The following is a 13,373-nucleotide window of genomic DNA, read 5'->3' on the forward strand; positions in this document are numbered from 1 at the left end:
GGCAGCTCAACATTTCTGGTTACAGGGTTTCAGACGAGATAGAGAGGTCGATAAAATAGGAAGTGGGTGGCAACATTGGTTAAAGAAACAATTATGGCTGTGAGGAAGGATGATATGTTAGAAGGATCATCAAATGAGGCCATGTGGGTTGAGCTAAAGAACAAAAAAGGGGCAGTCGCACTGCTGGGAGTGTTCTACAAACCCCCAAACATTCAGATGGAGATAAAAGAGCAAATATATAGGCAAATTTCTGAGTAGTGCAAAAGCATTAGGGCAGTAATAGTAGGAGATTTCAACTACCTTAATATTAACTGGGATACAATCAGTGCAAAAGGTATAGAGGGTGCAGAATTCTTAAATTGCATTCAGGAGAACTTTTTTAGCCAGTATGTAACAAACCCAACAAGAGGGGGGAGTGTTCTGGATTTAGTTTTAGGGAATGAAGCTGGGCAGGTGGAAGGAGTATCATTGGGAGAGCATTTTGGTGATAGTGATCATAATTCAGTTAGGTTTAGCATAGTTCTGGAAAAGGATAGAGATAGAATAGGAGTAAAAGTTCTAAATTGGGGAAAGACCAATTTTACTAAACTGAGAAGTGATTTAGCAAAAATAGACTGGAAACAGCTACTTGAAGGTAAATCAGTGTCAGAGCAGTGGGAGGCATTCAAGGGGGAGATTCAAGGGGTTCAGAGTAAACATGTTCCCAAAAAGAAAAAGGGTGGGACTGCTAAATCTAGAGCCCCCTGGATGACTAGGAGAATCCAGGGTAAGATAAGGCAAAAAAGGGAAGCTTATGTCAGACACCAAGAGCTCAATACTGCAGAAAGCCTCGAGGAGTATAGAAAGTGCAGGGATGAAATTAAAAAGGAAACTAGGAAAGTAAAGCGAGGGCATGAAAAAATATTGGCAAGTTAAAATTAAGGAAAACCCAAAAATGTTTTATCAATACATAAAGAGCAAGAGGATAACTAAGGAAAGAGTAGGGGCTATTAGAGACCGAAAAGGTAACCTATGTGTGGAGGCGGAAGATTTGGGTATGGTTCTTAATGAATTCTTCACGTCTGTCTTCACAAAAGAGAGGGACGATGCAGACATTGTAGTGAAGGAGGAGGAGTGTGAAATATTGGATGGGATAAACATAGTGAGAGAGGAAATATTAAGGGGTTTAGCATCTTTGAAAGTAGATAAATCGCCAGGCCTGGATGAAATGTATCCCAGGCTGCTGAGAGAAGCAAGGGAGGAAATAGCAGAGGCTCTGACCATCATTTTCCAATCCTCCCTGGCTACGGGCGTGGTGCCAGAGGATTGGAGGACTGCTAACGTTGTACCATTGTTTAAAAAGGGAGAAAGAGATAGACCGAGTAACTGTAGGCCAGTCAGTCTAACCTCGGTTGTGGGCAAATTATTGGAATCGATTCTGAGGGAAAGCATAAATCGTCATTTAGAAAGACATGGGTTAATAAAGGACAGTCAGCATGGATTTGTTAAGGAAAGGTCGTGTCTGACTAACTTAACTGAATTTTTTGAGCAGGTGATAAGGAGGGTTGATGAGTGTAACGTGTTTGATGTAGTCTACATGGATTTTAGCAAGGCTTTTGACACGGTCCCACATGGCAGATTGGTCAAAGTAATATCCCATAGGATCCAAGGGAAAGTGGCTAGTTAGATCCAAAATTGACTCAGTGGCGGGAAGCAAAGGGTAATGACTGATGGGCGTTTTTGCGACTGGAAGGCTGTTTCCAGTGGGATCCCGCAAGGCTCAGTACTAGGTCCCTTGCTTTTTGTGATTTATATTAATGATTTGGACTTGAATGCGGGAGGCTTGATCAAGAAGTTTGCAGACGATACAAAAATTGACTGTGTGGTTGATAGTGAGGAGGAAAGCTGCAGACTGCAAGAAGATATCAATAGATTGGTCAGGTGGGCAGAAAAGTGGCAAATGGAATTCAGTCCAGGGAAATGTGAGGTAGTGCATTTGGGAAGGGCAAACAAGGCAAGGCAATAAATGGGAGGAACAAAGTGACCTCGGAGTGCATGTCCACAGATCCCTGAAGGTAGAAGGACAGGTAGATAAGGTGGTTAAAAAGGCATACGGGATACTTTCCTTTATTAGCCGAGGCATAGAATATAAGAGCAGGGAGGTTATGCTAGAACTGTATAAAACATTGGCTGGACCACAGCTTGAGTACTGCATACAGTTCTAGTCACCACATTACAGGAAAGATGTGATTGCACTAGAGAGGATACAGAGGAGATTTATGAGGATGCTGCCAGGGCTGGAGAATTTTAGCTATGAGAAAAGATTGGATAGGCTGGGGTTGTTTTCTTTGGAACAAAGGAGGCTGAGGGGAGATTTAATTGAGGTGTGTAAAATTATGACAGGACTAGATAGAGTGGATAGGGAGGACCTATTTCCCTTAGCAGAGGGGTCAGTGACCAGGGAGCATTGCTTTAAAGTAATTGGTGGAAGGATTAGAGAGGAGCTGAGGAGAATCTTTTTCACCCAGAGGGTGTTGGGGGTCTGGAACTCACTGCCTGAAAGGATGGTAGAGGCAGAAACCCTCAACTCATTTTAAAATTACTTGGATGTGCACTTAAAGTGCCATAACCTACAGGGCTACGGACCAAGTGCTGGAAAGTGGGATTAAACTGGATAGCTCTTTTTCAACCGGCACGGACATGATGGACCGAATGGCCTCCTTCTGTGTCATAACTTTCTATGATTCAATGATTCCCTCCCTCCTCCTCCTGAAGGCATTGACGTAGAAATTCGCCTGGCGCCGTTTTCGGGCCCAGACTTGTGCGCTGAGCAGGCAGCGCTCGCCGGAACCAAGAGGCCCGAGGATCAGTGGAAATTGGTCCTCAGGCTTCATCAACATACTCGGGACAACAACTCCGTGGGCAGCTCACCCGAGGGAAGAAGTCAATGTCAGGCCGTTTGCCTCACCGGCAGCGACCCTCACCGAAGTCCCGGGGGGGGGGGGCGGGGACGGTTGGAGCGGGCTACAGCGGGGAGAGAACGATTGGGACACCTGTGGATTTGGGGGAGCAGTCCTGCTCCTCAGGAAAGGTATTTTATTTAAAAATGAAATAATTCTGATACTTACCCTTTGTTGGCGGCCGCTGAAGAATTCTGTCCCCCTCTTCGCTGATTAATTTCAGCAAAGGGTCCTTCAGTAGGCATTAGGACCCTAATTAGCATATTCAAAAGGCCTAATACCTGTTTTGGGTGTCCGCCCGGGATTGGGCACAGGCCGCCCCTCTGCTAAATTGGCGTGATTTGCGCCCGCAAAATGGGGGCGACGCCTAACGATTTCTACCCCGTTAACTTCTTGCTGGGGTTCCGTGAGCACCATCCGGTATCTTGCCTCAGGTATGAGTTTTGAAGGTGAGCATGGGAGCCATTACGGCCAAGCGAGACCCTGTCCGCACTTTCAGCAGGGGCGATAGTGATCAGGAGGAGGAACCCTGACTGCCCTTCCCCACTCCCTCGCCTGGTGATACTGAGACCAACTGTAACACATCTACTCCTGCCCTGGTTGGGATCAGCTAACCCAACACAGACAGGAGAGCAAACCAGGAAACTATACGCTCACTGGATAAACACACTGACCCATTGGAGAATCACTCACAATTAAGTTTTTCAATTCACAGCTTGTATTCAAGATAGACCGAACTACGTAATGTCTAAATCCCAGACTTGCTCAACAGGGAAGTTTCAATAACACTATCATTGGCTACAAGATTTTGGACAGTGAAAGTGTTACCATTTTTTAAAAATGTTCTCCAGTGTACAACAAAGAGCAGCAAATGGAAATATTATTTGTCACATAATAAACAATAAAAATGGGTCAGTCCTTGAAATATTGCCATTAAAAAAATATTTCTGCAGCGAATATAAATAGATGCTGTGCAGACATTAAATGTTTGGAAAATATTCCATACAGTAGCTGTATTAAAAGCTTTCTGCGTGATTTATTACAGTACAAAGTGGAGGTATTGTTGGTTTTCCATATATAGGCCGTGATTTTAACTCCCAAATGGGTCTTGAGCAGGTCAGGAGTGAGGCAAGTTTAAAACTCAACCACTGCTGCTTGTAACTCCTGAGCCTCTTATCAGGTTAGTGGCTGGTTTCCCACTGAATTGGTTGACCTGACAGGAAACTCAACCACTTCCAGGGTACGGTTTCTGACAGGCCAGCCAGAGGCCTATTTAAAGCAGGAAAAAATGCACCTCTTAACGCGAGGTTGCTTTCCCCTAGTGGCTTGTTTTGTTTTGCAAGATGGTGGAAGAAGAATCTTCTGAGAAGTGAGCAGGAGGCAGGCACCAAGGTTCTCAGAAGCCTCCCTGGAGGTGCTGCTGGAAGAGGTGAGGGAGAGGAGGGACCTCCTGTTCCCCAGCAGTGCCAGGAGGGTTGCCAAACACGTTCTCCACCAGGCATGGAGAGGTCGTCAGCTCCAGATGCAACACCCCCCAGGATCTAGTTACAGTGCAGGGAGAACTCCAATGACCTCACTCGAGTAGCGAGGTTGAGCACTGCTCTTCATTTATGCCTCTCTCTCTCTAGGCAGCAGTCCTTCACCTCCTTTCCCCAGCACAATTCCCTTCCCTCACCACTCAGCACAAGGACACACGACACCACTTCTCATTCTCATTACCAACACACACTCATCTCTTCCTTGCTCTCTTCACACCAGCCACTAGCACCGCTCTCCTCTGACTTGCTAGCCTTCGCACAATCACCAACTTCTCACTGGACTCCTTTCTCACTTCACATGCTTCCCATTCAACACCTCCTCCTCCTGCTTGCATCTTGCTCCTTCTCCCACTTGCCATGTGCGCTACCAGCACAAGCCCCACATGTCTACACTCTCCTTTCAGTAACCACTCACTAGCTCTTGTCCTCTCTTTCTGCAGGACTAAACGATGCACAATAACAGTGAGAGGAGCAAGACCAGAGGAGGACCTGCTAACCTCATGATCCTGAGCGAGCAGGAGCAGCAAGCCATGGAAATTTGTGGGCCTGCCAGAGCTGTGCGTATCGGGCATTTCAAGGTCGGGGGTCTTCATTGAACAGAGTCTCTGACAATTGCTTGTACGTCTTCATTAAGCACTGGAATATCACAAGTTCAGCCAACTTGACTACATCAAATTACATTGAGATGCATGTCTTCTGCAGCCTCCCATTGCCATCCTAACGCTTGTCCCTTTTCTCTTTTCTCTAGATCCTTCTCAACAAGCAGCACCTCCCACCCATGCTCCCACCACCATCGCCGAAGAAGACACCTCAGAAGAGAAGACACCGTCATGCACTCCATCACTCCCAAACACCAGCACAGAGATTGGCACCATGGCTGCGTTAGTGAGTGAGGTAGAGAGGTCTGCACTTGATGATATGCCTGGCTCTGAGGCACAGGAACACATATTTGTAACAGACAGCCCAGGAGACAGCTCGCAAGGTCCTCTCCCAGCCCTGCTGAGGAGGACAGAGATACGAACTTCATGGGCCCAGCAATGAGAAGAAAACTGCTTGCCGCACACAAACTGTTGTAGGAGTCCTGCCAAGAAGTTTTACCACCAAGGCAGAAAGTATGGCGGCGTCTGCTTCCAGCCTGACTGGTGTCATCTCGCATGGCTTCAGTGCTCTGCAGTGTCAGCCTTTTCTCAGTGGTAGCACTCTCACCTCTGAGTCAGAAGGTCATGGGTTCAAGCCCCTCTCCAAACCTTGAGCCCATGGTCCAGGCTGACACTTCAATGCAGCTCTGAGGGAGTGCTGCTCTGTCGGAGGTGCCATCTTTCAGATGAGTCATTAAACCAAGACAAGAAACGTCTGCCCTCTCAGGTGGACGTAAAAGATCCAATGACACTATTCGAAGGAGAGCAGGGGAGTGTCCTGGCCGATGTTTATCATTCAACCAACGCCGAAGAACAGATGATCTGGTCATTTATTTCATTGCTGTTTGTGGGACCTCGCTGTGCGTGAATTGGCTGCTACATTTCCCTACATTACAACAGAGACTACACTTTAAAAGTACTTTGTTGGCTGTGAAGCGCTTTGGGACGTCCTGAGGTCGTGAAGGGTGCTATATAAATGCAAGTTCTTTCTTCCTTTTACCTTGGAGATTGTGGCCACCTCCAGGGACACTGCAGCTGGGCGCTCACAACAAGAATCAGTGCTCACAAGATATGCGGCTTTGGTGGAAACTCAAACGGCTGCCGTGCGGACTCTGAGCTCAAACCAGTGTTGTGCCTTGGAGAGACCAACGTCCAGCTTGAGGTGCAGACTGGTGGAGCACGTGGACAGGGGCTCTCAAGGAGTCGCTCACCTTCTGCGCGCTGCCCCTCTGCAGATCAGTGGAAGTGATGAGCCCCAGCCCCGCGGGAGTGGCAGTGGCGCAGCGGGAGTGGCACGTGTTACCCTCTCTCAGGATGTAAACACATTTGCTCCCTCGCCGCTCCCTCGACCAATACCCAGTAGGGCGCCAGAAAGCCAGCTGGGCCGGACTGCCCCGGCAGAAGTCTGCAGCTGAGCCCTCTCAGGCTCGAGCACCCAGGAGTCGCTGGCCTGGAGTCTAAAGGGTCCCGACATGAACATCAGCAGCCTTCCCCCAGCCCTGATGAAACCACTCGGGGAGCATCTCGTAGTGGTAGTAGAGTGAGGAAGTCTTCTGTTTAGAAAAGCACTATCGACTGAATATTCCAATCTTCTCTTTGTAAATAAATTCATCTCCTTTTTCACATTTGGGAGTTTGGTGTGTAGTCTCTATCCATTGCAGCTAGTTAGTCTGCATTGTCAGAATGTCACTGATATCGAGGTTGGCCGAATGGTTTGACTGTTCTTTAATGCAGAATGAAGGGAGTGGTGAAAGGTGGTAATAAGAACATAAGAACATAAGAAATTGGAGCAGGAGTAGGCCAATCGACCCCTCGAGCCTGCTCCGCCATTCAATAAGATCATGGCTGATCTGATCCCAACCACAAATCTAAAGAACACAAGAAGTCGGAGCAGGACCCGGCCACATAGCCCCTGGGCCCTCTCCGCCACCCACAGGGCATTGACCGATCCGAACTCAGCTTCATGTCCAATTTCCTGCCCGCTCCCCATAACCCCTAATTCCCTTTACTTCTAGGAAACTGTCTATTTCTGTTTTAAATTTATCTAATGATGTAGCTTCCACAGCTTCCTGGGGCAGCAAATTCCACAGACCTACCACCCTCTGAGTGAAGAAGTTTCTCCTCATCTCAGTTTTGAAAGAGCAGCCCCTTATTCTAAGATTATGCCCCCTAGTTCTAGTTTCACCCATCTTTGGGAACATCCTTACTGCATCCTCCCGATCAAGACCCTTCACAATCTTATATGTTTCAATAAGATCGCCTCTCATTCTTCTGAACTCCAATGAGTAGAGTCCCAATCTACTCAACCTCTCCTCATATGTCCGCCCCCTCATCCCCGGGATTAACCGAGTGAACCTTCTTTGTACTGCCTCGAGAGCAAGTATGTCTTTTCTTAAGTATGGAGACCAAAACTGTATGCAGTATTCCAGGTGCGGTCTCACCAATACCTTATATAACTGCAGCAATACCTCCTTGTTTTTATATTCTATCCCCCTAGCAATAAAAGCCAACATTCCGTTGGCTTTCTTGATCACCTGCTGCACCTGCATACCAACTTTTTGATTTTCTTGCACTAGGACCCCCAGATCCCTTTGTACTGCAGTACTTTCCAGTCTCTCGCCATTAAGAAAATAACTTGCTAACTTGTAATGAGGACGGTTAATGCAGAGCGGTTTTTTTGTCACTTTTTAGGTGAGATAGTCAACAAGAGAGCTTCTGTATCAACTGATCCCTGACCCCTCTGGCTTCCCCCTTACCTGCTGTGCTCTAACATGCCCAGTTGCTGCTTGTCCAGAGATGACGAGGCTGCTGCTCCTCTGCCTCCAACTGTCCCTTTAACTAGACTGCATAAGCAATCCAGGCACCCATGACCAGCAGAAATTGCTTAGTCAGGGTGAGTGAAGCCAAAAAGTGAGGAAAAATGAATGTGTTAGCTTACTAATGCCTTGGGAATCCAGTAAGTTCTACAGCACAGGCATCTCTGTAAACCTCTGCCTTCAGGTAAGTTCCGCTTTAAATTCTTTAGCAGCTCTGGTCAGTCAGTTTCTGAGGCCAATCTGAGCAGATTGTTTGCTGGGTAGGACTTTCGTCCCGCCCGATTAAAATAACACTGGGGTCCCAATGACATCATGGTACCCCCAACTTGCATGTATTTATTAGACACCCAACTGTTTCTGCGTAAGTCGATTTTCTTAATTTTAACCACCCGTCTGTCCTGTTCCCGCTGGGTAGGTAGGGTTAAAATCAGGGCCATATTGTCTGCTACTCATGGTGTAGTAAGTCATTCAAAAAGCTATCTGAGGGATTCCCTGATGACACAGTTGATAAAGTCAGTTGTATCTGAGCCGTTCAGACCAGAAGGTCCCAAATTCAATTCCTCGTCGGTGCTGAGTTAAATGAGCTCTGCTGGGGCAGCTATTTTAATGTTACAGTTAGACTTAGCACCCCCCCCTTGGATAGGGAAGGAAAAAAATCAGGCAAGGCTTCCACTTCTGATCATTATCCAATGATCCCCGCTGAAAAGTGCGTGTGTGTGGACAATGGGTGAGGACAAGATTGGAGCCATGGTCAAATAGCCTCCCGCACTCATTGTGTAAGCTCACTCATGAAGACGGCCAATTGAACAAGGTATAGAAGAATGCCTGGCATCCCTGGAACTCTGCTCCAGCAGCAAGCAAAGCCTTCAGTAGAGAATGAAGGGAGAAAATTGGCAAAGAAAGAATGTTTTTGGGTCTTGATTTCATTATGTGCATAGCAGCATAAGATGAGAACTAATTACTGGCCTGTCTTCCAACCAGACCAATTAACGAAAAACATCAGTAAATTTTTAGGCTTAACTGGAAGGATTGATGTGGCCTATTAAAAACAAATTGTTTGTTTGTATCGGAATGCACTTGTGTGGGACAAAAAGGAACAAGATTCCTACACTGCAGCAAACAAGTCATAATCTGTTGGTTCGGAGAATTTATTACATTACAGCCTTTCTTTTGTTTGCAGCTACAAAGTGATCTTGATCAAGAATACCAAGACAAGTTTAAGAGGCTGCCTCTGGAAATCCAAGAATTTGTACAGGATACACTGAAAGGAAAGTTCAGTGAAGATGGAGACCACAGCGCTCCACCTCCCCCCCTAGCTCCAGATAATGGGAAATTGAACCACAAGCCATGCTCAAATGAAGATGATTTAGAAGACGATAAGTCAGATAAAGCGTTCGATACTTCACTTTAATAGGCAGATTCCATCTTTAAACTGCGTTGATCTATTGCATTTCGAGGTCTGCTACACAAAGGATGTAGACAGGAGAATAACTGCTCGAGTACATGCTTGTGCTCTGGAAGACCTATTCAAACATACAGTACAGTGTCAGGATCATGTGTGTGTACATTCTGTTCAAGTGCCAGTGCGAAACTAATTGTACAGTGCCACACATTACATTTGAAAACAGTCAAAGAGGAACTTGAGATCTACGCTACCTAATAGGCAAACCTCAACAACCATGTATCCATAACATTGCATGTTTGCACTGTGTCGTAAAAAACCTTTGCTTTAGCTGCAAGCACAGGTTTGCCATTGTCTGTGCTTTATACATAAGTACACTTAGCCAAGTAATTGTACATTGCTGCACACTTTAACGTCGGCATTGCTGAATTAAGAATGCTGCTTAATATAATGGGAGTTTTGGTTGTGCAATTCTAAAACATTCTGTATAACTTTGTTCAGTATATTAAAGGGAAAAAAGTTTCAGGGATGCATGCATGATGGAAGTATTGTGGTTATCACTGTGGATACTTTAAAATATAATTGTAAGGAGCAGTTTTGTTGTGGAGTTCGTGCTGTATTGTACTTTGAGGTAGCTTTGCAGGGTAAAAAAACGTATTTGACTTGTGTGTACAAAGTAGAGTTACATTGATATCACAGTTTTTCTAAACCGAGGTTACTGTTACAAGTTAATGTGAGTGACGTAACGGAAAGTCCTTATATCCAACTGCACAATCAAAATGTTGTAACTTGTTACACATCTAAGACATTTGTAAGATTTTTTTTTGTACAATACAAGTGGTTGTAAATATCTTGAAGGGAAAAAATGCAAGCAAGTCATTGTATTAATGTGTATGTATGCACTTTGTGAATGAAATTTTAATTTCAAAATTAAACACTGAAAATGCGATATTGTTGACAATTAATCAACACTGGTAAATTTAGGAGGCATCGGTATAATGAATAGTCACCTAAATAATTTGTGTAACCTGAATTCTTTGGCATTCTTCACTCTATGCCATAGAGCCAATACATAACAGATACAAGTATTGCAGCAATTGAATTGGCAGGAAAAGTAATTCAAGGTTTAAAGAACTATTTTATGGTGAAAACCTTTCAATGTCATAATGGTTGCTCAAACTATGAAATGCATAAATCTAAAGACTCTTGTATTTCCACTGTATTCAGTACATTTAGTTATTCTGAGTGAAAACATTTCATTGCCATCGTTCTGTGCAATATTTGTCTGATATCTCAGTAAAACATTCAAACATCTCTTTTATTTTTATACGATTTAACAGGCTATTTTAATGAAAACCCCACTAGTGTTGGGTCTAGCCATTTAAATGCTGATTATTTATAATGGAGCATTTCTCATTTTTTACTTTTTATTGGTTTTAACAGTGCCACAGATTTTTGCAAAAATAGAAATTCATAGTTTTATTCAGCTTGTATCACATCCTATAGTTTTCAACAGTTGCAACAGAAGATACAGTGTGTGTGTAAAATGTGTGTATATGTATATATATATATATACACACACATGCATACACACGCACACACACTATATTTGTTTAACCTTACTTGAATTAGATTTGTTGAATCTAACAAAACTAAGAAGGGGTCTATACGATGTGTGAGTCTTGTGCCTTTAAAATGTTTGCCTTGTTCTGTATCTGTCTAAGTAGAATATTCAAAGTACTTATTATTGTAGAAATCTGTATTTATGGGCTGTTCTGTACTGAACTAGGTTGTATGTGCACTTCATGTAACAACTGCAAACACAACAGCTTGTGTTCAGCATTAAGAAATGCGGGTCATTTTTGAATTAGGACTTTTAACCTGTTTTAATGAAATTTAGCTCGTACATCAGATCTGGACAAATCACAAAATGCGTGGTATCAAAGAGTGAAGCATAACCCTGTTTGTCTCATTAATCATATTAAATGGATGGTCTGTGCTCTAATATTGTTAAATTGTTTTGATTTAAAGTTGACTGTGGAATAACAAAATGTGACAAAGGGAATACTTCACATAAAAGGATGTAAATAATGTTGTCTTTAACAATGATAACTTGTTCTGAAATGCATATTCAAATTTTGTATGAATTCTATGCAATTTTATGGCATGATGTTTCTTCCACTAGTAATTTTATGTGCATTCATCAGTTACATTGGAGAAATAAAAATTCTTTAAACATGAATTTCTCTGTGTTAGCGTTACAGAAAGTTCTGCCATGTAACGATTTTTTTTTCAGATAATTCCATTTAGTTTGAGAAAATACACTACCAAACACAGAAAGAAATAGTGTGAGTACATGCATGTACTGTGTCAGCTCTTTAAAACAATGCAAATTTTGGGAGATAACAGCATGAAAACATAGGGGACTTATTTTCATGACAAATGTTTCACAAATTATAACATGCAGAAATTGGGCCCTTTGGTGAACTTCTAAAATCATGTCAGATTTAACATTTTAGTTACTTCCATAGAATAGATCTCTGCAATGTTTGCAAATTGAGCAAGAACCAAATGCAGTGGGCTTTGAGCACATCTGACCCCCACTGAATCTTCCAGAATCAAGACTAGTTACGTCAATGCCGTGAGGAACTCTGTATGTAATACACCAGTCACTAGGGGTCAAAGTTGGGGGTCAGGACATCCAGTGCTACTGAAGGGATTTAAAGGCCTGCAGCAGCAGTTTAAATGGAAGAAGCTTTTTGGTGGATAAAAGTTTGATCATCTTAGAAATCATTGCCACTTATAATACCCCAGTTTGCTGATGCATCACCAGAGGTGCTGATGGAAGAGGTTCAGAAAAGAGGAGATGGCCTGTTTGGCAGTGCTAGGCACCATCCACAAAGGGAGTCATGGGAAGAGGGTGGGAGTCCATGTCTTTACTGCTTCTACCATGCAAAGGATCTGGCTGCAAACGTGGAAGAAGTTTAGAGACGTCAGCAAATCAGCCAAGGTAAATCTATTCACCATGATCCTATAACATGTAGATTGGCAAAGTATGCATGCCTTGTCCTCCCATTCAGTCTACCTCACAGCCCTCTAGATGCTTGCCATGCATGCCCATCTACTGCAAGGATGTACTTTACAACAGCAACCTATACCTGTGACTCGAGCTGCACTGATACACTTAAAGGGCTTCATTCAAAAAATATTAAAAAACAGAATCTAGCTGCAGGGTGCATATACATGTACTCACAACTACAATGGGATACTGGATAACTACTTGGAGGTCACTATCTGCCCTGATCGTTCCAACCTTTCAATCCTGCCTGCAGGACAAGATGCTGTTGGCTAGCCCTAGTTTGGGTATAAAACTGTATAACCTGGTGCAAACTGCATGTCTATATCTAACCAGACGTATAAGCTATATGTATATGATCTAACGGCGTGAATAAAGTGAATTGAGAGTTAAGAGAGAATTGACTCTTCTCCTCTTTGTACTAAGCCAATAACCGTAACCGGTGACCTCCGGTCAACGATGCAGATAACAGAAGGAAACATCTGGAAAGAGCTTTTATGGGATGAGGGCCCTGTAATGCAAAGCCTTTTCAGTTTCTTCAAAGAGGTCACAGTGGAAATCATTGGCATGAGTAAAATGAGAGAGGGTAAAGTCAGAGGCCTCCCCAAGCTCGTGGGCCAGTTCCACCCTCTTGTTCTTTTCACCCTACTCACTTGCATTAACTTACTAACACTGCATTCCAGGCATGCACTTCCCTCCAGATATACACTCACTCACAATGTCATATAATACAGTATGTTGCCATGTAAGCAATATTTGAAGGGGTGTTAAATAGGCAACATTGTAATACGTATATTGTAATATATGCTCCTGTTCTCTTTCGATAGGTGTGAAACAAACAATGCCAACTGCTAGTTCCACAGATGAAGCCAGCATCTCTCAACATCCTGCATCACTCACTCCTCTTGGTGCAGCCGCCTGGACAGGTACATCAACCTGGAGAACATAGGTAATGAGTTTTAGG

At 43.9% G+C, this 13,373-nt stretch overlaps 1 protein-coding gene across 3 annotated transcripts in view; it reads left to right on the top strand.

The window, feature by feature from the left end:
• The window catches only part of plcb1 (phospholipase C beta 1), a 646,154-nt gene extending 633,357 nt beyond the window's left edge, over positions 1-12,797 (top strand). Inside the window, exon 33 of one of the 3 annotated variants that reach the window (XM_067989433.1) lies at positions 9,112-12,797. In XM_067989433.1, coding sequence (XP_067845534.1) covers positions 9,112-9,342 — 231 coding nt within the window. In that variant the 3' untranslated portion in view covers positions 9,343-12,797. Of the gene's footprint in view, positions 1-4,917; positions 5,018-9,111 lie in introns of those variants that run through there. The other 2 variants (XM_067989434.1, XM_067989436.1) reach the window with 2 other exon arrangements.
• The last annotated feature ends 576 nt before the right edge of the window (positions 12,798-13,373 follow it).

This window comes from Heptranchias perlo, chromosome 8, assembly GCF_035084215.1.
Source record: "Heptranchias perlo isolate sHepPer1 chromosome 8, sHepPer1.hap1, whole genome shotgun sequence".
NCBI classification, from domain to species: domain Eukaryota; kingdom Metazoa; phylum Chordata; class Chondrichthyes; order Hexanchiformes; family Hexanchidae; genus Heptranchias; species Heptranchias perlo.